Source organism: Crocodylus siamensis, chromosome 15 (genome assembly GCF_052110815.1).
Source record: "Crocodylus siamensis isolate JL-2025a chromosome 15, ASM5211081v1, whole genome shotgun sequence".
Classification (NCBI taxonomy): Eukaryota; Metazoa; Chordata; order Crocodylia; family Crocodylidae; genus Crocodylus; species Crocodylus siamensis.
This window is the reverse complement of record NC_143409.1, coordinates 5,756,091-5,779,784: the sequence shown is the minus strand read 5'-3', so window position 1 is coordinate 5,779,784 and position 23,694 is coordinate 5,756,091. Positions and strand designations below refer to the sequence as shown.

The 23,694-nt window shown below is 48.9% G+C and overlaps 1 protein-coding gene across 4 annotated transcripts in view; it reads right to left on the bottom strand.

Moving 5' to 3' along the window:
• Positions 1-23,694, bottom strand: part of IGDCC4 (immunoglobulin superfamily DCC subclass member 4) — a 151,469-nt gene that overhangs the window by 63,496 nt on the left and 64,279 nt on the right. For all 4 annotated transcript variants that reach the window (XM_090028751.1, XM_090028749.1, XM_090028753.1 and 1 more), the window contains exons 3-4: positions 20,910-21,051; positions 13,549-13,682 (exon numbers count right to left, since the gene is read on the bottom strand). In XM_090028751.1, coding sequence (XP_089884877.1) covers positions 13,549-13,682; positions 20,910-21,051 — 276 coding nt within the window. The remainder of the gene's footprint in view (positions 1-13,548; positions 13,683-20,909; positions 21,052-23,694) is intronic.

Below are 23,694 nucleotides of genomic sequence, written 5' to 3'. Positions count from 1 at the left end.
GCAAGGTGCTGCACCTGGGGAGGAAGAGCCAGCACCATACCTACAGGCTGGGGACCTCCCTTCTCGGCAGGGCAGAGGCAGAAAAGGATCTGGGGGTCATCACTGATGCCAAGATGAACATGGGCCGGCAGTGGGGGGGGGAGGTCAAGAAGGCCAACCGCACCTTGTCGTGCATCCACAGATGCATCTCGAGCAGCTCCAAGGAGGTGATCCTCCCCCTCTATGCGGCCCTGGTCAGGCCACAGCTGGAGTATTGCATCCAGGTCTTCTAGTGGCCTGTTACAAACTAGTCAGAGGGGACCAGCAGGCATTGGGGGAGTCCCTGTTCCCCCAAGCACTACCAGGAATGACCAGGAATAATGGTCACAAGCTGGCAGAGGGGAGATTCAGATTAGACATCAGGAGGCGCTGCTTCACTGTCAGGGCGGATAGGATCTGGAACCAACTTCCAAGAGAAGTGGTGCTGGCTCCTACCCTGGGGGTCTTTAAGAGGAGGAGGCTGGATGCACACTTTGCGGGGGTCATTTGACCCCAGTACTGTTTTCTGCCATGGCGGGGGGTTGGACTTGATGATCTGCTCAGGTCCCTTCCAACCCTACTAACTATGAAACTATACGTGGACTGAAAATAGGAATATATGGTTCATGCTGGAACTTTTGCAATGTACGTGTGGTCTGTTCTAAACTGCACATGAAAGAAGTTAACAAGGTCTGGAGAGGAACGGCTCTTTGTGCCTTGGTTCTCAATCTGTACAAGGTGGTTAAAAAGCTTCTTTCTATCAACCATTGCCAGTCTTGCTGAAGGATACAGGAATCTCACTGGAACAAGGATCCTTGCTTACCATGAGTTTATACAGCACCTAGCACAAAAAGGCTGTGATCCTGGTAGTGTCTCTAGGCACCTGTGCTAAACCAATAATAGAAACAGCACTACTGTCCTGAAATAAATACTGCAGCTCCCTTGGAACAACACTAACCGCCTAGTGCAGGTTCCTCAGCTGGGGATATCTTCTCAAGTTGGCAATTCTTTTCTTTGCAGTTATTTTTAAATTGGCCTCAATCAAGCCCCAAGCTCCAACTGGGACCAGAAATCTCAGGAAAGGGCAATCTTGTCTCATTAGCTAGCTGAATCTCAGTTCACAGCTCTAAGAGGCATTGCGCTGGTGGTGGCAGTGGTATCATTTCTCAGCTCTAAGAAGGGGACAAAAACAAAAAAACAAAAGCAGCAATTCCAGCTGGGAGTCAGACACTTGGGCAATCCCAGCCTCAAAGCCCGGTACCTTTACAGGTCATGGCAATGGTCCCAGTGCTTACAGAAAGGAAAGAAGTGCAGGAGTTGAAGATATGCACAAAACCTCTTTGGACCACAGAAATCCCACAGAAGAGGGTCTAAGGATATTGGATCAGCAGGCCTCAACACAGCAGCCTCTCTGGCACCAGTCCCTCCATAAATCATGTGCTCCCCTCACCAAAGCACCAGAACTCCTTAGTAAGGGTGAAAACCCTGTTATGCAAAGGGCCACACAGCTCCAAAGCACCAGTGACATCCTGCTTAAGCAGAATCATCCACCGCAGCATCCCAAAATCACAAGTCATGGCCTAACAAGTTCGTGTGGTTTAACCCCATGGAAATGTCTGCCATTTTTTTGATTCTTTTCTTTCACCTTTGTGTTTCTTTAAGGTAAATTCAGGTGTCCAGGTTCTTCTCTGCCACCAGGAGTGACACCTTACTCCTTTTTTAATGAAAGCTGAGATTCTTGTGTAATCTCATAAACTCCAATGTGTGAGGCAGCTCCTGATGCCATTGTGAGAGCTGGCAACAGCAAAGTCAGAAAGTTTCTCCCCTCTTGTGTATGGCAGAGTGTGGACGCTGCACCGGGCAGTGTCACTTACTGGGAGTCTCTGCTGTGCCCAGATGCTGTATTATGTCACTACCACAATTAAAACTCTGGTCTGAGACGAAACCATACCAATCCTGATGCTCTTCAGCTCACCACTAGCTGCTAACCTCATTGTTAACTCTATCCATAGCTACTTTCCCTGTTTGATATCCTCACTGCAAAGGCCAGGCTTGATTCTTATCTTGTACACAAGTAAATCACTGATTTCCATGGGGAGTCAAGAAACTCAAGAGAGCAGAAATGAATGAGGCCTGCTGTCTGCAGCGGGACTCAATTTATACTATTAGCAGGGACTTGTCTATCCTTCCCCAAACATCCAGTGCTAAAACACAAAGAAACAATGTCTAATACAATGGACTGGTCTACCAAGGTGTCTTAATAAGAGAGGCATATCAACAGTTGAGAGGGACTTCAAAGCATCAGCAATTCCAGCTGCCATTAGGAGTTTGACAGCAAGGCACTTTGCAATGCACAAGCTTTAACATGCCCAGCTGCTTTAAACACAACGTGCATGTGCCAGTACCTCTAGGCATATCCCTCTGGATCAGGAGAAACAGCTCATCCCATACCTATATTCCCCTTCAGCCGATTCATTTCAGCAGATTTCCCTTGGCATGTTGAACGGTGCCAAACCCCAAGCTTTGGTACCAAGAAATAGGGGGACATGAGGGCTGCGAGCCTGGTATCAGATCCACTGTCACCTGTGTCCCTCACCAATGCTGAGCACTGGGGCCTTTTGGAACATTAGGGCTGATCCAAAAACACCCTCAGATCCTCCTGCACTAGCAGGACACTTCTAATCATATCAAGCCAAGCCAGTCTCAACGCCGCTGAGATCATTGGGACATCTCAGATGCTGTAACAACCTTCCCAGGTTAGTTGAATAGCTTTGCATCATTAGTGATTCTTCGAGCAGAGCGACCTGGAGTCACCTCTCCAAGTCCAAATGGCTGTTGGCTCGCAAGGAGCTCATCCACCCTTTGACAGGTCTTGTTTTTAGTCCTGCTGGGTGTCCACACACCCTCCTCACTCAGGCTAGCTCAGGTGGGGGCACTGGTTTAGTTGCTGACCAGAGCATGGAAAAGGCTATCCTGGTTTACATGGTGCCAGATAGTAGACCAAGAGGGGCCTGGCCTGATGCATGCAGGACACTTGAGCAAAGCAAAAGTCTTCATCAGTAGCATGGGGCTTAAGACATGATTGATCCCATCCACTAAGGCAGTGCCCCAAGATCCTTTAAAGGGTGCCGCCAAGGTGTGACCTTGCCTGGCTGATCTCCGACCCCCACTAGCAAGCCCCTCTGCAAAGAGGTAAGCACTGTAATAAATCAATTCATTTTTAAATGGGGTGCTCCATTCGCAAGAGTTACGGAAGGTGCCGTGAGTCTAAAAAAAAAGTTGAGAACCACTCCACAAGTGACAGCATGACAGACATACACACGTGTACACGCATATGTTACCGATATGTGGGTGTGAGTGCATATACACAAAATCCCACCAGTAAAACCTTCGTTCCCTAGCTATATTACTCTGCATTCTGATTACTGATCATCACATGCTGCTTCATGCCTGTTCGGGAGCATCTGCTGTGCTTCAGCCAAACCCATGTTACTGGCTCAGTGCAAGATAACCAAGTGAAAATTTACTGCCATGATTGCCCCAGAAGATTGAATGGTCCATGCTGGCTTCAAAATCTATTCATCTGCCTGGGTCTACTTTCAGCCCTCCCCTACTCCTTGCCTTCTTTCAACCCTCCCCTCCACCCTCCAAGTCCCATGATGACTTAGCATCTCTTGCCAGAGAAAAAGGATCAAGAGCATTTTTCATGACCCAACAGGTTCATTATGCAAACAGCTTCAAATATCAGGCACCTCGGAAACCTGAACCTGAAAACTCATGTAAACTGAGTCCACCTAGCTCAGGGCTTTCATCCACTCAAAATGGGTTGCAACTCCCTGCTTAATAGCAAGTGAAAAAAAATAACAGAGAGAGGAGAGGAAAAAGGAGACCGAGGGAGACAGAAACCAGAGTTTTGCCACCGGTCCCTCAGGGACATATTGTGTGGCTTCAAAAAGAAATTGCAGGCTTGCAGAAGTGACTGGGCTCCACCCTGCTTTGCAGAAGCAGCTTTCAATGCTGATTAGTATAAAAGTTGCAAGACAAATGGGTAGCTGCCTCATTCCACACCAGAAGCAGCTGCATTTGTGGCAGGCTGAAAAGACCTCTTCCTACACTAGACCCAATCTGGAATACAGCCACACAAATAAGGGGCTCTCTTCACGAGGCAGCGCATCTCGATGGACCCTAAAGTGGATGGGAGTTATTCAGGACCAGCGTTTCCAACCCTCTGGGACCGTTCAGCTAGGAAGGCAAGGGCCTGTCTGAACACCCTTGTCCCATAAAGCAGGGCAGGAATGCGCTCCTTAGAACAACAGCTATCGGATGGCCGCATGGGGAATCGGAGCGGGGAATGAGTGCGGCCAGCTGTTCACAAAGATATAAGCAGAAAGCAAGCTACAACCTCAGTAGCCTTGGCTGCCAAGAAAACCCTCCCAGGCCTCGTCCAGCCGAGGCAGGCTGGTCCCCCGGTGGCCTGCAAACGTGGGAATCCTATCTTTGGCCCGCAGGAAAGACCCCACAGCCTGGCTGCTCTCTGAAGGGAAATAAATGCCGCCAGTTTTTTTCCCCCCCTCTCCAGATTCTCCAAGTTCAAACGCCCAATCTCCAACACCACATCACTCCTGCTGAACAAAGTTGGGCGTAGCTCTCTTGGGAACCCCAGGCAGGGAGAAGGCGGGGGCTAGGGGTTCCCTCTCCTAGAAGGTAAGGGCACTACACCTTTCTGGTGCAGCACGATGTAGACAGCTCAGGACAGGCATCCCAATCACCTGGGTGCCACTACTCCATAAGCAGAACAATCTGGCATGACAGCTCTTCATTACAGGGGACTACACACCTTGCCTTATCCCCAAAGGCACCAGGCAGAAAGTGGTGCTAACACCACCCCTTTGATTTTGTCCACTCTGTCTCAAACAGTGCTCTGATTTTGAGAGGCAAAATATCCCACCCCACAGAAGAGCATAAGGTCAAAAGATGCTTCCATTACCCTGCTGTGGGCCTCGCTCGAGCTTGGGGCTCTCTTGGGCTTGCATTAAACTGAACTTCATAGTGCAGAATGGCACCAAGTCTATGCGTATCGGTGGTATAACCAGGGAAGTGCTACACAAAGGGCTGATGACGCCTAGCCATTCATTTCCATGCACAACAGCCATGACTGTGAATATGTTCAGGCAATAGCTCATGCACTTTTGTGAGTGTGCTAGGTACTGACAGAGTCGACAGCTCACAGGTGACAAACTAGGAACTCTGTTTCTTGTCTGGTGACCTGCTTATCACTCCCCTCTAGCAGAAGTAACTCACCTGCAGGCTGGGCCTCGTCCCAAGTCTCAGGAGCAGGCCTGCTTGAATTTTTGTGGGCACCCCTATACTAGCACGATGCAAATACTACAGTAAGAAACAGCGGTTTCAAATCAGATGTTGAGCACCCTAAAAAGTTTGCCACATTTAGGGCACGGAAATATTTTATTGATCTGGGGAGGAAGAGAGTCTCACGAAAGCCAAGAGGATCATTGGCCTCTGCAAAGGCATCACAAATCAGCAGCACTTGTGCATTGGGTTTCTCCAATTCCTCAGTCTCACCCTCGCAAAGGTGGCTTGGCCGCCTTTTTAGCTCAGTCTCTTATCATGCTTCACACAAATATTTGACTGAGAAACACTTTGCATGGGCTGCTGCCGCAATGAGCTCTTGCAACTGTCAACGTAAATGATGTTCTGCCTCCAGCTATCTCCCAGTGTCATCTCTAATAACAGAGCATTAAATCCCAATTCACCAGGAATGTGCTGGCCTGTTAAAAGACTTGCAGGCACTGTTCTGGGCCCAGACCTGAGGATCCATATCGGCTGGCCCATCACGCTGAACTGTTCAGCCGGTTCTGTGCTTATGTCAGCAGGAGCAGGAAGGAGGAGGAGCTGCTTCTCAAACACAGGTCTGCATGAGCTGCCATAGTCCTTCAAAACCAATGCTCTGTTGCTTTATATCTAGTACAGGGAAATGCACTGCATGTTCTGAGTCTTGGCAAGTGGGCTCAATTTGAAGGTATAACAATAGGCACTCAGGAGGAACTGTTTTTAAATGCATTCATGTAAAAATATCTGTGCAATTGCTGTAGCCAGGCACGTGCACGCACACACGCGCACACACACACACACACACACACACGAAAACGGCTCAGCAAATGGCCGTTCAGAAACCACACAGCATTGGAGCCTTTTGTTTGCCACTCAATGACTACAAGAATGCAGAGGAGATGCAAACTTTCACCTGCTTGGACAGGCGACCTCCATCCTTACCATTCAGATTCCACAATACTCATTTTTCTGTTTGTAACCCCTGGCAAACTATTTTACAACATCCCCTTCTGACAGACTGAGCAATCACTGCCCTGAAGGTGACACATGGAGAAACAGGACCCTATTTACCAGGCTATCACACCCTAAGCATTAATATGTCAAGGTACAAACAGGGCACTATGAGAAATAGGGGAAAACTCAATTCAATTTTGCCTCTAATCGCTTATGCTTTCCCCAGCCCAATCTTAACTCTATTAGAAATTTAAACTGCTTTTGGTCCCACAAAATGTATCTAGAAACACTGGGATGAATCAGCCTGACCTCTATCCTGGGGAAGGTCTTAGAAAAGTTTATTAAAGAGGTCATCCTTAATGTACTGGCCGACACCAACATCCTGGACAGGCTCAGCAAATGGGCGGACGAGAACCTCATGGTGTTTAACACTGAAAAATGCCAGGTTCTCCACCTTGGGAAGAAAAACCTGCAACATCCTTATAGACTCGGCAGTGCTACGTAGGCTAGCACTACAGAAGAAAGAGACTTGGGGGTCATCATTGACCACAAGATGAACATGAGCCTGCAATGCAATGCTGTGGCTAGTAAAGCAACCAAAACACTGGCTTGCATCCATAGATGCTTCTCGAGCAAATCCCGGGACGTCATTCTCCCCTTGTACTCGGCCTTGGTGAGGCCGCAGCTGGAGTACTGTGTCCAGTTTTGGGCTCCACAATTCAAAAAGGATGTGGAGAAGCTTGAGAGAGTGCAGAGGAGAGCCACGCGCATGATCAGAGGTCAGGAAAACAGATCTTACGATGACAGGCTGAGAGCCATGGGGCTCTTTAGCCTGGAAAAGCGCAGGCTCAGGGGTGATCTGATGGCCACCTAGAAGTTCATCGGGGTGACCACCAGGATCTGGGGGAACATTTGTTCACCAGAGCGCCCCAAGGGATGACGAGGTCGAACGGTCACAAACTCCTGCGAGACCGTTTCAGGCTGGACATAAGGAAGAATTTCTTTACTGTCCAAGCCCCCAAGGGCTGGAGCAGTCTGCCAGCGGAGGTGGTTCAAGCACCTACATTGAACACCTTCAAGAGCAAATTGGATGCTTATCTTGCTGGGATCCTATGACCCCAGTTGACTTCCTGCCCCTCAGGTGGGGGGCTGGACTCGATGATCTCCCGAGGTCCCTTCCAGCCCTGATGTCTACAAAACCTATGAATTTAAGGAGAGAAATATGGGCTGAAAGGATAACAATGCTCTAGAGACAGAGGGTTTCAGTGAAAGCTGTGGAAATCCCATGGTCTGGGGTGTTTAGACTCCAGACTAAGACAGACCCCTGAGAGAATAAGCTGTATCCTGAACTGCCAGGAGGAGTTTGGCCTCTTAGGGACCCTTGTACTACAGACCCACCTAGAAGATCCAGGCCTTACCAGGCTGAACACCGTACTAACACTGGTCTTGAGAGTGTGCCCAAAGTGTGGGAGCAGAAGCAACTCCCAAGGTACAGAGCAGGACAATCACTAGACCATCTCACCCTTCAGGGCTTAGGAGACCCTACCTCTCGCTGAGTGCTGTGATGCTATGGATTCGACTCTGTTTTCCTGTGAACACAGCAGACACAAGACATGCAAGAGGCACAATAAGGTATCCTGTCTAGCAAACATGCACAACATGCAGGAGCCAGCTGGACTGATTGCACTGCTGCGGTGGTTGGGTTCCGGCAGCTCCTAAAACACAGAGCAGAGGGAGCACCAGTCAAGAGCTCACAAGCTATTTAAAGGGCTATCATCATGTTCCTATACAACTGCTGGCACTTCTCAGGCTTTTAATTAGCTTGCATGTGGTGCCCCCAACTTTGGTTGCCCCCTTGGCAGCTTCTTTGCCAAGCCACAGTCCTCATCATCTTTACCAAAAGCTGCCTAGCGGAGGAGACATGTGAAAGAGATAAACCTTGAGAGAACAGGCTCTTTGCATGCCGCCCAAATCCCTGCACTCGGCCACAAGAAACAAAAAAAAAAAGGCAGTGAAATGCAACCCCACAGCAGCAGGCCTGTCTGAAACCGAAGCGGGGGCCGTCTGCAGACAGGGTACATGGGAAAGCATCCTGCAGCCAGTTCTTAATGCCGTTTTTGGCAGCGAGCAAAAGCTGGGATCTATGGCTCAGTCACCATCTGTACAGGTGATGGGTGGTGGGGTGGGGTGGGGTGGGCAGATGTGCTTTGCACTTGTAGCCTGGAGGCCCTGTCTGCTGGGGAAGCCGGTGAGAGCAAAGAGGAAAATCGGGTTGATCCCTGTTTCTATTTCTACAGCAGAAGGCTGCTGCTCTGTTTCAGGGAGGCATGACTGGGTCCTGTTAAGTCCTAGTCCCCTCATTCCTGCTTCGAAAGTCGTCTCCCCAAGGAATGTCTGGAAATTTACACCGTGAAGTCTGAGCGGCTGAAACATCTGCGGCCGATACAGCACCATTTGCCACAGTTGCTGCTAATCTGAGGCCAAAGCACAGCTAGGTCATAAAGAGACGAGGCTGAGCACTGGAAATGGAGGGAAAAGTTACACAGGCCAGGGGAACAACAGCGCTTTGGCTCCTTCGACTGCGTGAGTGGATCAGAAGAAGCACGGTGCAAACCCTCCTCTCTACCGAGAACACGCAGGTAACCTGGAGCGTGGAAGAGCATCTCACTGCTGCATCGCAAACAGATAAAGGCAGAGGCTGGGCGGGCCCGAGGTTGCTCAAATCCAGCTGTGTCTGGCAGCGAGGGGGCGTCACGAGGAAGAGGCATCTGAGGGTCTAGGGGAAGCAGGTTCTGTAGCATAGCGTTTGGTGAAAATACACTTCTGTGGCAGTCTCTGGCCTCCTGATCCCCACGGTCAGCTCTCTGACCATGAGCGACCTTATCAGCAAAGAAGTCAAGGACAGGATGGAGCCTGGCGAGGCATTTGCCACAAAAGTTCGTAGGGAAGAGGGGGATGTCGCGAGCTGCAGTCTGCTGGCTGGGCAGGGGCGACTGGTGCCTCCCGAGTCTGGGGGGGCACAATTCGTGGGCGGGCCAGGGCTTAGCCAAAAGCCCCATATCCACTCCTGTACTTCTGTGCCACAGCTTAGTGCACCCCCCAACACGCTGTCAGCTCACGCAACAAAAAAAACTGCCCCGTCCTGAGCAGCGCTGAGTCGGGGACCTACCTCGGGAGGGAACATGTGCCCCCGTGCTCCCCCCACCAGCTGCCTGTGTGGGTGGGTAAAAGAGAGGATGCCCATCTCCAGAGCCATCACTGAGGCACCTGTTTCCCTGCACTAACTAGACTTGGTTCATTTTTTTGACACCAAACCAGGGGTTTAACATTGGTTAACATTCACTGCCATTTAATGACTGAAGGGAGAGTGCAGGGACAAGAAGGAGCCACCCACCAAAACCATCCAAATACCACACTCCTGACAGAAATCCCTCGGGGGGGGGGGGGGGGGGGAACCACACACACACCCACACACACCCCCAAAAACCCCAAAGCACCCATCGCTCCCAGACAGGCCTGTCACTTCCAGCAGCCACCTCTGCTTCTCACCTGACCTTCCCTGCTGATGAGCATCTCCAGAGACTTCATAGAGACGCACGATTTGCATCCCGGTGAACCCAATCAGATGGAAAAAGCCAACCCAGAGTGCTCCTCTGCCTGATCGGCAGGAGCTCGGTGCCTGGGAAGGGGAATCTGCTCGGGCCTGCTGGCGTTGCGGCAGGAATGCTACCTGCTTAACCTCTTCCATGGCTTTCAATTTGCAAAGCAGATTAAATCTCTTAAAGTTACAAGGCGCAATTATGCAGAAAATAGAATGAATGACACTGGTATCCGAATGTGCCGTGTGATCAATACTACTTATCAATAGCCAAGCTGGGCAATGCAGGGAGCTGTCTCCAGCGTGCAGAAATGCTTGCTGGAAAAGCTCCCCTGTTACCCTGTGTTTCATTAGCAATGCCGAGGATCTGGCAGGGGCTGGTAATTAGATACAGAGTGTATGACGGCTCAAGAATTCTCTGTAGATTCCACACAGATTACCTCCCTAACGCAATTCATTGATCAAAGGTATATTCTTGGACTCCACAGTTAATTACACTCCCTGCTGATGGATGAGCCGCACAGGCAGCCATGTGAAAATGCACTGGTAGCAGAGAAGCCAGTGAGTCGCTTCGAAAAGGAAGACAAAAAAGGGCCTATGAAGGGCTTCATAGCTTGCACTGCCTAAAAATACCTCAGGTTCAACGAGAGCCAGAGCAGAGAAAGGCCAAAGCGGTGGGGAAGAAAGCACCAGGACTCTTATGTCACGACCTCCACTCCTGCGCTGTGCCCCTGGGCATCCTGTCTAACCACTGTGCGCCTCAGCTCGTCCCGCTGTAAAACGCACGCAGGATGTGATCCCTTGAGTCTGGATGCCTGGCTTCACCTCCAGACTCTGGCCTGATGTCATATCTACCCCAGGGCACTTCACTTCTCTCCCCGCATCTCCCAACCCTATTCCTTCCTTGCCTATTTAGACTGTAACAGGTGCTGCTTTCATGTACTGTGTTCATGTATAACCTGTGGGGTGGCTGAGCTGGGGTTGCACAGAGCCATGCCACAAGCACTATAAATATGAAGATCTTTTGTGTCCAATCCAGGGCTGGGAGTGAAAGGTGGTGAACAGGTGGTAACACTTCCTTACCGCACAAGGGCATGGTGAGGGTTAATTAACTCAAGGTAGCAAAGTGATTCCCAGCCTTCAGGCAGAAAGTGTGAAGTGTTTTTATTACCACGATTATCCACGCAAGAACGAGCTGCCTTTCTCCCAGGGCCTGAGCCTTTTCCTATTCCCACCTCAGTTATTCTGAAGCATTTTATAACTAGAAGGTGAAGGCCAGACCAAGGCTCCAATACGGCAGCATGGGGAGTCGTGCTCCATGTCCAGTACCGGGCCAGGCCCCATGGCTTCCACAAATCCACTCGCCTCAACCCCCTTGACATGGTAACGCCCCCCTGCCTTCCACAGCCATAGCAGAGCCACCAAACTGGTTTCAACCACTCCGTTAACAGGCAAACGAAGCCCACAGCCTCTGCCTGCAAGGCCAGTGCAGGGCACCCCAGAAATCCTAGATGATGTACTGTGGAGTCTTTATATAGGTAAAACCCTGCTCTCCAGAGATCAGGACTATCCATGCTCAAGAGCAGGAGGCTCACCTGTAGGCCAACTCCAGGCTACCTCTACCCATGAGTATAGATGTTCTGTATGGAAATGTAGGGACCCCTTCTGAGAATGAAGCGCAAGCTCCTTTCAAAGGATGAGGTTTGTTCTGCTCTGTGTTCAACACCATCCACTCAGCACAGCCAAGACCAGAGACTTTAATGGCCTCAAGTTTCCAAGCCCTTCTTTTTCCTGATAGGTTTGTAAGAAACATTGTGCAGGAATGATCAGGCTTTGGAAAATGTCCAAATGCCTTTTCTTGATTCCTCTTCTGCTGTCGCGTAATGTTACTTAACCAGTGATGGGACAGCCCAGAAGTGCCAACCCAAACTGCTGAAGCTCAAACTTGCTGTACTTCAGTATCAAAAACAGGCCACCTGAGAGGTTCCTCTGCTGCTTGCTCCAGAGCTGTAGGGCAGACCACGTGAAGTCATTACCACCACGGTCCCGAGGGAAGCATCTCTTTCTTGGAAGCAATAAGAAACACGTTCATCTGGAACTTCACCTTCGCACACAGTGTTTGAAAAGAAAGTCACCAAACAGGCTCTCATTAAGCCAAATATATCCCTAGGCTCTGTAATAAACTCTTGCTAAGTTGTCACAAGGAGAGAGTCTCACTCTTTTTCATCTGTCATAAGGCTGTGCTGACCCAAAAAAATCCCCAGCTAAAACTATCTTCCAAGTTTCCTGCCCATCAAGAGAGATGTCCAGAGGGACAAAGACATAAAAGGCAACCAAACCCATCGAAGGAAAAATGAGGATTTTCCAGAGACGGGGATGAAATTCATGTGAACTGCATTTTCTCAAGGAGATGCATTAACCAACAACGGCATGCACGGAGCATCAACTCACAAGGGTGCCAAATGCTTGGTCACTACAGCCTGTCTGAGGAGGAAAGACACCTCTGCCCAGGGTCAGGAATGGTGGGATGTAGCAGATGCAGATCTCAGCTGCCACCATGGTGTGAGGGGTATGAAGGTCTAGGTTTCACACGGCAGACAGATCCTAATCCATTGGAGTCCATGGATCTTATACCTCTCAGATCCCCCAGAGAACACAAATGTTATCAAGGGAATGGCGTATCTAGCTCACAACTCAGCTCAGCTGCGATGGAGAACGGATTCTATCTGCTTTCCCAGCTCCTCCTCACATCCCTGCAGTTCGAGAGCCACTTTCATTGCCTCCAGTCAGGAAGCATCCACTGAACTGGTATATAAGCCACACACACAGAGTGGTGGCCAGCTGTGACTCTGGGCACAGTAGGATGTGCCCAGTATGACCCCCCTGCCCTCTGGCAGAATTAAAACAAGTCAAGGCCCCCCGAGGCATGAAGCACTGCACTGCACTGCAGGGACTGTCCCCCGACCCTCCCAGGGTCTTTCACTCCCAGCCCTGGACTGGACACAAAAGATCCTCATATTTATAGTGCTTGTGGCATGGCTCTGTGCAACCCCAGCTCAGCCACCCCACAGGTTATACATGAACACAGTATATGTAAGCAACTGTGTGGGCACCCAGAGACTAAGAGGGGATAATCCAAGGAGCCCAAGTGAGTTAGAAGCCCAAACTGCAATAGCATTTGGCCATGTTAATTACTTTGGTACCTCTGAAAATCCCACACTATTCATGCTGCCCCTTCAAGCCGTCTCCAGCTCAGTGCACAGGGGCCATACAGAGAAAGCAACACAGTGCCAACATCACTGGCTTTAGGGTGCCTCAGTTCTGCTCCAATCTCCTCCCAAAGTGGAGCTTATAAGGTGCAAACACCTCCCCAAATTTAGAGTGTAACCTACAGAACAGAGCATGTGAGGAAGCACCAAGAAGTAACAGATGCAAACACATCCCATTAAAATAAACCCAACAGTCCCAGCCACCTGCCACCCCTGGGAAATTAGCTCTACTACAGCCCAGACCATTGTGATGGAGAGAAAGAATACCCTCCCCAGTGCTTCACATCAGCTGGCTGCTGCTTCTGAGGCTTACTCTCCCCCACAGACCTGCCCGGCCAGGCAACCCCAGCTGCATCTCACCTTTAAGCACACTCAAGATGGCATCGCTGCTGTAGCGTTTCCGTGCCGCGTTGGTTGCTACACAGCGGTAAGCCCCAGAGTCGCTCTCCTGCACATCCAGAATCTGGAGGACGCCATTCGGAAGAGTTATAAACCTGGGGAATTCAAGTAAAGAGCATCAGGGCTGCTTCGCATCACAGACGTGATTCACATCCCGGCCACCTGAATGCAGTTATTCTAGTTCCTCCTTCCCTTATGCTGGAGAAAGGGCTGTGTGTAATCCCTACAGGCCTGGCCTCAAACACAGGCAAGAGACCTTTTAACTTCCCAGGAGAAAAGCATTAAAAAAAAAAAAAAAAAAAAAAAAGTAAAATAAATTAATCTTTAACAGCAACAGATTCACTGCAGCAGTAGGCCTGGCTTTCTCTAGACTACTCATAGCCATAGAGAAGTGGGGCTGGAAAGGACCCCAGGGGTTATCTAGTCCAACCCCCTGCCGAAGGCAGGATCAGCCCTATCCAAACCACCAGCCCTATCCTAGCCATACAACCATAATCTCAGCTCTACATCAGACTACCACCAAACCTGATTCAAGATAGTCCAAAGGCCTTTCTGCTAAAAGTTTTCTATTTAAAAAATACATACATAAGCACACAAGCATACATACCTACATATGCATATGTACTATATTTTCTCATGTAAAATGCACCCCCCCAACCCCAACCAGCTGCTGGAAATCTGAATGTGCATTATATGCAAGAAATATGGTAAAAGCAGTGTCTGGCAGTTAGCAGGCAGAAGCGTAAGTAAAATCTGTACATGATCCACAGGGAGCAAAACAAAGAGCAGGCTCAGCTCCCTTGCTGCTGCTATTCAGTTACCTGCTCCAAAGAGGTTTTTTTTCCTTCATGCTGCCTGTAAAAAGCAAGGTGCCTCTCTTACTCTAGGGTGTGTTGTATGTGAGAAAATACGGTAGCTACAAACCTACTAGTTTGCATGTGGATATCACAAAGAGCACTGTCTTTTATGCAGTAAGAATATGCCACGTTGACCTAGGTTCATGCAGTAATGTTGTTGTTTGGCATTGCAAATAGATTCCTCAGGTCTTCGGATCTATAGGACAGGATCTACACTTGAGAAAAGGAATCCTGATTCCCATCGTACTAAGGGTAGCTGTTGGACAAGCTACAAAGAGAGTTATACAGTGAGAAATGCAGGATTCAGAGGGCTTCATCAATGTTGCACAGGCCAATCCTGCCAGGCACCAAGCACCCCCTGGCTGAGAACCCTGAAAGATTGGGTTTCCAGGGCTAGCTCGTTCCCAGGGCACTGACTCTGCACTCAGTAACAGCTTGTGCTACTGAACCAGAGGACTTTCCACCATCCACAGGGGCTGAGTCAGAGCTTAGGTTCCTCTGGGCAGTGAGTCAAGCCAACCAGGCATACAGCTCAAAGCTATGTACTCTGTTGGCAAGGCTGTTCCAGTACCGAGGGATATAACAGTTCCTGAGAGCTGCTCGGAAGAGCCTGTTTCCCTTGCCTTCTGATGGACACATGTGAGTAACAGGCTAATGTACATGTGGACAGGTGACAGAAATTATTTGCCTAGAGACTCTCAGCTGTCCTGGCTACCTCTGTCTGAACAAGGTGTCAGATACTCCAGGCATCTTCTCCAAACAGGATTTCAGGGAGCCACCCTGCTACAGCAACCTAGCAAAGGTCTGCTTCAAAAGGACCTTTGACTATATGATTTTCTTGCGTCTCTGAAAGTGCAGAGAAATGGGGAGGCACCTTTTTCTGCCTGGATGCTGAATGCTGGGGACCACGCATCAGATCCACACAAAACAACCTAGAATTAGAAAAAGCAGAGCTGGAAGGGGTCTGGAGAGCTCCTCAATTTCACCCCCTCTGCATCAAGGAAGGATCAGCAATGTCTATCCCACTCCTGAAGGACTTTTGCCCACCCCGCTGTGACACAACAAGCTCCCCATATAATCTCTTCCAGTGCTTACCCATCCTCACAGCTAGAAGGTTTTTGCCAGCATCCAACCTAAAGTCTCCCTGCAAGCTAAAGCCATTGCTTCTTCTCCTATTAATTATTGATCATTAGAGTCTGGCAAGAAGCTATCTTCTTAAAAGCGCCTCCAAATGGAAATGGCAATTTGCTTGGAAAAATAAGTCTCTCAAGGATTCCCTGCTGTTTGAAACACGAGGATGAGTGAAAGGAAAAGAACAGCTAAACTCAGGACTGCCTGTGACCAACTCATCTTAAATGGTCACCAAAGGGCTAGAGAAGGGACTGAAAGAGTCAGACTTACGAATCCCTTCCCAGTCCTACCACAGGTTTGCTGCCTAGCCTTGGCCGAGTCATTTAAATTGCTGTTCCTCAGTGATGAAGGAGGCAATTCCTGGCCCTTGGGCAGCATGCTGTGCAGGGGCTCATTGATCTCAGGCCCACGTGAGACTGCAGGTTTGGCCACGGCATTGAATGGGCCTGGATCTTTTCAGATATAGGGACACTCGGACAGGGTGACAGGAGACATGCGGGCTCACCTCAGCAGCTGAGGCTGACCAATTGATCATCTACAGGTGGGCCAGACCTGGCAAAAGCCAGCTGGACAGGTGAGAGCCCTGCACTCACCACACAGGAAGAGGGCAGGATGCACCACTACTAGCCTGCTACATACCACCAGGGAGGAAAGCAGTCAGGAGAAATGCTTTCTGCCTCCTGGACATCCTCTCCTAAGGCTGTGGGGCATCCGGTGACAGTTTTGTTTGGAACTAAAGAGGCTCCTTCATTTACTTCCTTACAGTTTTTGACCTAAGGCTTCTCACAAGCTCACTGATCACTAGTGATACACAGCCCACCGGCTGGGAACCACTGCACTAAAGCACTTCTGCTTCCATATACCAAGAGAGCCAGCTCCTGATGGATGCCTGGTTTTCCAGCACGAACTCATGCAGTGTAGTGCCGAATAATGCAGATAATAAGCGATCAGCATAAAGCACAAGTGGCTGCCAAATTCCTTATTTTCTGTCTGAATTCCTTGATGGCAGCCTCTCTCTTCGTGAACACAAGGCACAAACCTTTATGAACTTCACCACCGAGTTTTGACAGGCAGATGTCTTGGTTTTGAGGAGAGCCCATGAACGGATGGACAACAGAGACTACTCTGCAGGGGCGGACCAGAGAGGAGTGATGAGCACAGAGGCTGGTTTCTCAGCTGGGTTTGCCCACCCCAGAACAGCCTGATGGGAAACCCTTGATATCTGAAGCCCCACAACAGACACAGGTCCTTGAACCATTGAGCCATTTAGATATCCATCAACACTCCCCATCTGCAGGCACAGCGGGGATGTGGCAGAGAACATCTGAAGGCAGCTCAGTTACAGAAGTGATGCTGTCTCTGTGGGCCCCTCCCCGAAAGCCTTACCCTCCAGCATGGTCTTACTCTCGGTTTACTCGTGAGAGTAAAGGCTGTGGAATCTGAGCCAGATCAGCAGCTTCTACCCAGCCTATATAGGCCCCAGAGGGGCTGCCATTAGGCAGCCACTGTCGGGACTCCTAGTTCAAATGCAGCAGTACCAAGACAAATATTTGCATCTCTGACTCCGTGCTGGGAAAAGTCCCCAGTCCCCTGAGGTTTATTTTTATCATGCATCTGCTCTTTGCATCCACAGTGACAAGCAACGCATTCCAGGCAGCAGGAAAGGCATCTACCAGAGACAAATATAGCACCCAACTGCATTTCCAGGAGCATATGGTCGATATTCATTACATAATCATTCGCTGCTCAGGGTTCAGATTCGGCGTCAGTCCATCCAGCTTGCAAAGGCCCTGGAGGGGGTTTAGAAACACGTAATGGCGACTGGTGGCTGCCACAAGCATGCAGCAGACACCGAAAGGCTCATGTGCTAATGATGCAGAGAGGAGAGGTAGGATGCAGGTGAGTTATGTTCCTGACCTTCAGTTCTTTCGCAGCCTCACCGCTGTTTCTTGCAATAGTCTAGTAGCTGGAGGTGAAGGAGTCATTTGGGCAGAGTTTCTGTGTCTTTGTACAAGTGGGGGGACCTGTAAGGTCACTAATGACTCACTTCAGAGTTGAATACAATGTTTTCTAAGAGTTCGGCAGCACAGGGAGGGCTTCATGGGAGAGCAAATCCTGTTGAAGCTGTTTCCAAAAGAAATGCAAGATATGTTAAGTGTTCCTCGCCCAAGGACAGCCAGGGAGAACGAGAGAGAGAGACTTTGCTGCACTTGTTCCTTCCCAATGCTTCTCAAAGCCTCCAGCTATTTGTGCTCACTGCAGTCACGCTGATCAACGAGAAGCATCAAAAGAATCCATGAGAAGTGGAAGGGGGGACCCCCCTTCAATGTAGCTGAGTTGGCCTAATGATTCAGAGTGTAAGGGGTGGCTCTGGGTGTATGCTTTTCTCAAACAAAGAGCAGAACGATCATCTCTGTCAGAACAACTGTTGTTACAGGGAAGAGAAACACAAAGAGCCAAAGTCAAATCTCCAAGAAAAACAGAAAATGCACCGGGGGGTAAAATCCCGGTTCTACTGATATCCCCTCCAGCTTTGCTCTCAACTAAGCTGGGGCCGGGAAATTGTTCCCAGCACATCCTTCTTTGACGGTCTCCACTGGCCTCAGCCAAATGGAGGTCTACCTCTGCCCAGAGCAGTGCATCATGACTGAAAGGTGCAGGACTCAGAACCCAAAGGTATCATCATTACATGCTGCTAGGCCTGCGTCCCCGGCAGCACGACAACCCTTTCCTCTTTGCCCATGGCCTAGCTAGCTTCCTGGTCTTTGATCCCTGCGGGTCCACGCCACACAGGCAGCCACTCGACCGTGGGCAGGGCTTGCGAGAAAGCAGCTGCAGTCAACTCAGTATCCGCTGCCCCGGAGCTAGTGCCTACAGCGCCTGCACAGGCTGAACGTTCACCTACAACTCGACATCCTGATTCTTGCTTAGTACTCAACACTGAAAGCCCAAAAGTTCCATGAAGAGGGAGGAAACAACCAGACAAAATAGAAGGTAAAAGGTCAAAAAACGAACCCTTAACCCATGTTCTGACACAAAACTCAGAGGCACGTGAGCTGGAGAAACCACATTCAAAGATATGGCAGAGTTCCTCAGAAAGGCGGTGTCTTTTCACAGCTTTCTACAAGCTGGGCCAACTCAAAGCTGTGGCGGTGGATTTCAGGCCTTGTTTTTAAAGTATTTAGGCACTCGTGTGGGCTGAAAGGTCCTTGTGGGAGGCTTGGAAGCACTTGAGAGGGGAATCCAAGAAGCAGAAATGCCAGAAAGCATGTCCAAAAAACACAGGGGTGCATGCGCTGAACTCTAAAAGGACAGCAAGCACCAATCTCCCCTTCATGTGTGCAGCAACCTATTCAGTGAAAAACTACCGCCCAGCATCTCCCGGTGCAAACAGCCACATGGGATCTCAGCAGGGCTTGGTACTTAGCAATGCGGTGGCTGCTCCATAATGCAATATCTTGAATCAAATGCTCTGTCAGTGCTGGGAATTGTAATGGCATAAAACCCCAGGGAAGACAAGGGTTGGCTTACGTATATCATCATTGCAACGCACCTCTGAGACCACAGTCTCACTGGCACCCATTAGAGACCTATTAGAATGTCAAAGAAGAGAAACTGATATCACAGCAAGAGCTATTTTAAGGGTTTTTTTCATTTATGCTACAGCTAAAGGAGATAAAACATAGTGACACCTTAATGCTCTCCAATAGGTCGGATTCACAGTCCCAGAGTTGCATTCTGCCTATCCCACTAATCCTGCCAGATCTGAACGCGTAAGTCAGAACATGGCATGCCTGCATGTCCAACACGGATATCCATGCATGCTGCTGTCAAGGTATGTTGCAAAGCACGCCCACAGCCCCCTGTGGCTGGGCTGCATCTGGCCTTGTCAAGCGATGCACAGGCACAGCAGAGTAGACAAGGAGACCACCGTGTACCCAGACCCTCCTTCGGATGCACATTATTCCCTCCCAAGCCCATTTTGTACAGTCAACAACAGAATGGCCGAGCTCCCTGAAATCTTCTATGTGCTAAACATGATTTAAAAGCCAGGTCTGCAGGTGCAGATTACCTCTGACTGTTACACAGAAAGCAATTTTCAAGCTGCTCATGTTGAAAGCAATCTCCAAGCATGTTATTTCACAACATCCATCGAACTGTCATATTAAAAAGCTATTGCCCTATCTGGGGCATGCCTCCTTCTCCCACCCCCCACCCACTGCCTTTTTTTTTTTTTTTTTAACACTTATTTTTCTTCTCATACAAAGCACCAGCCTCCCACAAGCCTTCAGATCACCGCACATCAGCCTCAAGGATATAAACAGCTATTCTGACAAAAACAGCCTTTGTGCCGAAATTATTTCTCAGTTTTGGTACTTTTCCCTTCCTCTCCCTCCCTCCCGCATGCTAGCTGCCCCTTGGGAAGGACCAGCTCTTCCTGCAGAAACTCAAATCATAGCTGCTGAATCTGTAGAGGCTAAAAGACAGCATCTTCGTTTGACCCACAGACAGCAACTGAGTCTATAGGCCAGGAACAGCCTCTGTCTTTGATTCCTCTCCCCGCCCAGACACACGTTTACTCAGAAAAAGGAACAGTGCAGATGGATCTGTCATTTCCCGAGCAGGAAATCCATGCCACCGAAGTCAATGAACTCCTGAGGAGCCAAAGGGAATGACTCAGTGTCAACTATACTGGGCCTGAGAGAAGGAGACCTGTTATTAATACCACCATAGGCCTCAATCCAAGGAAGGCCTACACCCACCTCTGCTTCTCTTGTCCAGCTCTGAGGAGCCTCCCTGCAATGCAGTTCGGCTCCCACTTACATCTGCGCAGGATTGGAGCCCAGCGTCAGAATACTGAGAGGCCCTTGAGACCTCTGCACCTTTCCTTACCTACGAGCCAATCCCTCAAGCATCCGCCATCCGCTACCTACATATCCAGGGCCCAAGCAACCACCAAACTCTCTGGATGGGCAAGATATGACCAGAAGATGGTGACAAACTGTCATAAGGCAGTCCATTTTGAGACTGATGAGCGGACAACTTGTACTGACTGTCCTGTGCAATTATGTTGCTTCTTAGGCAATGGCTGACTCCGTTTTCAGAGAATTACCTTTTATAGCTTGCACACTAAGTCCAATATGCTAAATGATGCAGGGAAAGAAGGAATAAGAGTTGGTCAATTTGATTATTTCCATGCTCCTTAATTAATTTTAAGGATATTTTTCTGTTGGTTCAAGGAACACTAGGAAGGACTGTCATCTTCTTAGTGTTTTAATATGTAGGGTTGTTTTTTTAAATGAATTCAAGGAAACCGAACTCCCAGCCACTTACCTGGATCCTGTCAGAAGAGCCACCTGATCCTTCTCCCAGGTGATGCTTGGGGCGGGCAGCCCTTCAATGCGGCACTCAAACCGGGCCATGCCATTTTCTTCCACTGTCTGTGACTCAGGCTGCTGGAAAAACCGTGATAATGCTGGAAAAACAGGAAGGAGAAAAAGTTAAATGTTTTGAAATGCCTAACCCAGGCCATCCTGCTTCACTGAGCAAGCTAAAGGGCTCCTCCTCACTTGCAACTTGACCTCACTGAGTAGCCCGGCTGGCAAATGCAACTCTCAACTCCCCTCTGACACACCTGTGACCATGCTCTTCACGGTCCTGAGCACATTAACAGGCAGACACATTAAAAGTGGAAACTGAAGACTGGCCTCACATCTGTGGCCACAACCAATCCATCCATCCACTTCTCCCACTGCTTTGTTGAACTGGCCCTCCATCTCCAGTCACCCCCATACCCACACCACACTTTAGAAAGAGCAGGGAACACCAGTAAAGAAATGGGGACAAGTCCCCTTTCTGGATAGACAATCAGATCTGAGCTCCAGGCTTGCTTGTAGGGGAGCCACAAGCTCTGTACAGAGAAAGATAAATACCCCCCTCCTTCAGTGCCAAGGGCCAAACATAGCATGTGCAAGTGTGGCACTTGAAAGCCACAGCAAAGGTCATAGCCCCATTGAACCAGGTTGTGTGTAAGTGTAAATGCGCATGCAAACGTGCACACACACAGACACACACACACAGTGAGAAGCAGCTGCTACCCAAAATTGCTTCTTCCCCTCAATAAAACAGAAGGGAGTAATACTGTCCCCACTTGATAGATGGAACAACGTGCCCAAGGCCACCCAGAGACAGCAGCAGAGCTAAGAACCGAATCACGGTCTTCTGCTTTCCAGCCCAACAGCAGCACTGCCCTTCCTCTTACTGAGGAGCCGATTCACCCTGCGGCCACCAAGACCCTCCTGTTTAGCAGCAATGGGCACATGTAAGAACAATGGGGAGTGCTGTGTTCACACCTATTCTCTGCCCAAATCTTCTTCTTTTCCACGTTTTCCCCACCTAGAATAAGAAGCTTGAGACATGCTTCTGCAATAAGTCTTACTATGTGGACCCATAGTCTCATCCAAGGTCAGTATCCATTCACCCACGCTCTGGGGGCCCAGTCTTCTTCCCATTAAAGTCTACAGCAAAATTCCCTTGGACTCCAGTGGAGCAAGACTGGTGCCACGGATGGCAGCTGTCTGGTATATCTGCGGTTCTGCACCACACAAGGAAGGCCAAGCCCAAGGCCGCTGGAGATGCAGCAGAGTATCAATGCAGGTAGGCTGTAGCCACTGAGGCCCTTGTGCGTCTCAGTAACACAATGGCATTCTGAACTTGATGCACAGGCCTCCTTAATGGGATGCAGAAAAAGCTTTTATTCCCCTCAGGAAAAAGAACAGGGATTTGTTTTAAATGCACTGCTATTAATCCACCTGCACTGGGAAACCTATCCTGTAAATTCTTCTCGTAATCCTAGGGCATAAATGCCAGAGAGCAGGAGTGTGGCATAGCAATGGTCTTAGCTTCATGGAAAACATGAAACTACATTGCTAATCCAAGAAGAAAACTATTCAGATCACGATCCACTGACATTATAGTTAAATTATTTGCGCAAATCCCTCTTTCCCTCCCTCCACACAAAAAAAGAAAACCTCTGAAGAATCTGATTTTACAAAGCCCTGAAAGCATTTAGTTATATTCTTTTACATAAATAAATTGTTATGGCACAGCTATGAACCAGCTAACATCTCCACTGAAAACTGTCCCAGTGGCATACCTCTCCCTCGAGAGCACAGAGATTTAAACTAAAAAAGCTTGAGAGAAAATTGTTACTTTTCTTTTTTAAGGATCTTTTTTTAAGCGAGACCTCGAAAGAGAAGTTTTCAATCAGTAAAAACAGTGAAGTCGCATTTGGTGAAGCTGTTACCTTATCCTTAACTTTGTCCTTTAAAACTGGGCATAAGGGGGTCATGTCTTTCTGAAAAGAGTTTAAAATTTGATATGATTTTTATTATGTATAGCGGGTAATACGTGTATGCATCGTAACTGGGTGTTATCCAATACTGGATTGCAACTGGTGCTTTCATGTTCAAAGACTATTACCTTTTTCTAACTAAATGATCTAACCTGCAAAATACAAAAAAGAAACCTTAAGTCTGCAAAGTCTGACACACAAGTATCTACTGAGTGTTAAAAGTGCTCCCTGTCATTATGTGAGGACGGCAGTAGCAAAATCTTTACCAATTTCCTATGGTGCATTTAAAAAAAAAAAACTGAAAAAAAGTTTGCTTGGAAAATCCTTTAAAAAGAAAAAAAAGAAAAGAAAAGAAGAATTAAGAGCCCGATCCAGCCAAGCATTTGAGTGTTAAGTCCCATTTACTCTGCCAGATCTTAAGCTCACACTAGAATGCTTTGCTGAATCAGGACCAAAATATTTCAGCTAAATCAAGTGGATCCCAGCACACTTTAAGGTCCTGTCTAGACCAGGCAAACGGCCTGTTGCTGACAACAGGTGCTAATAATGGATCTCCTTAGCTCTCTTCAGCTGGTGGGAAAGATGGTTTTGCCCCAGCACAAACAGGGCAGAACATTTTTAGTGCTCCTTAAAGCCATCCAGAGGCCACATTCCTGGAAAGGTCATGGGGTTGGAGAGGGAAATCTTTTTTCAGTAATAAAAAAAAATGCAATGAATTTAAACAGAAAACATGGTCGCCTTGGGCAAGCCACTCCCAACTTCCTT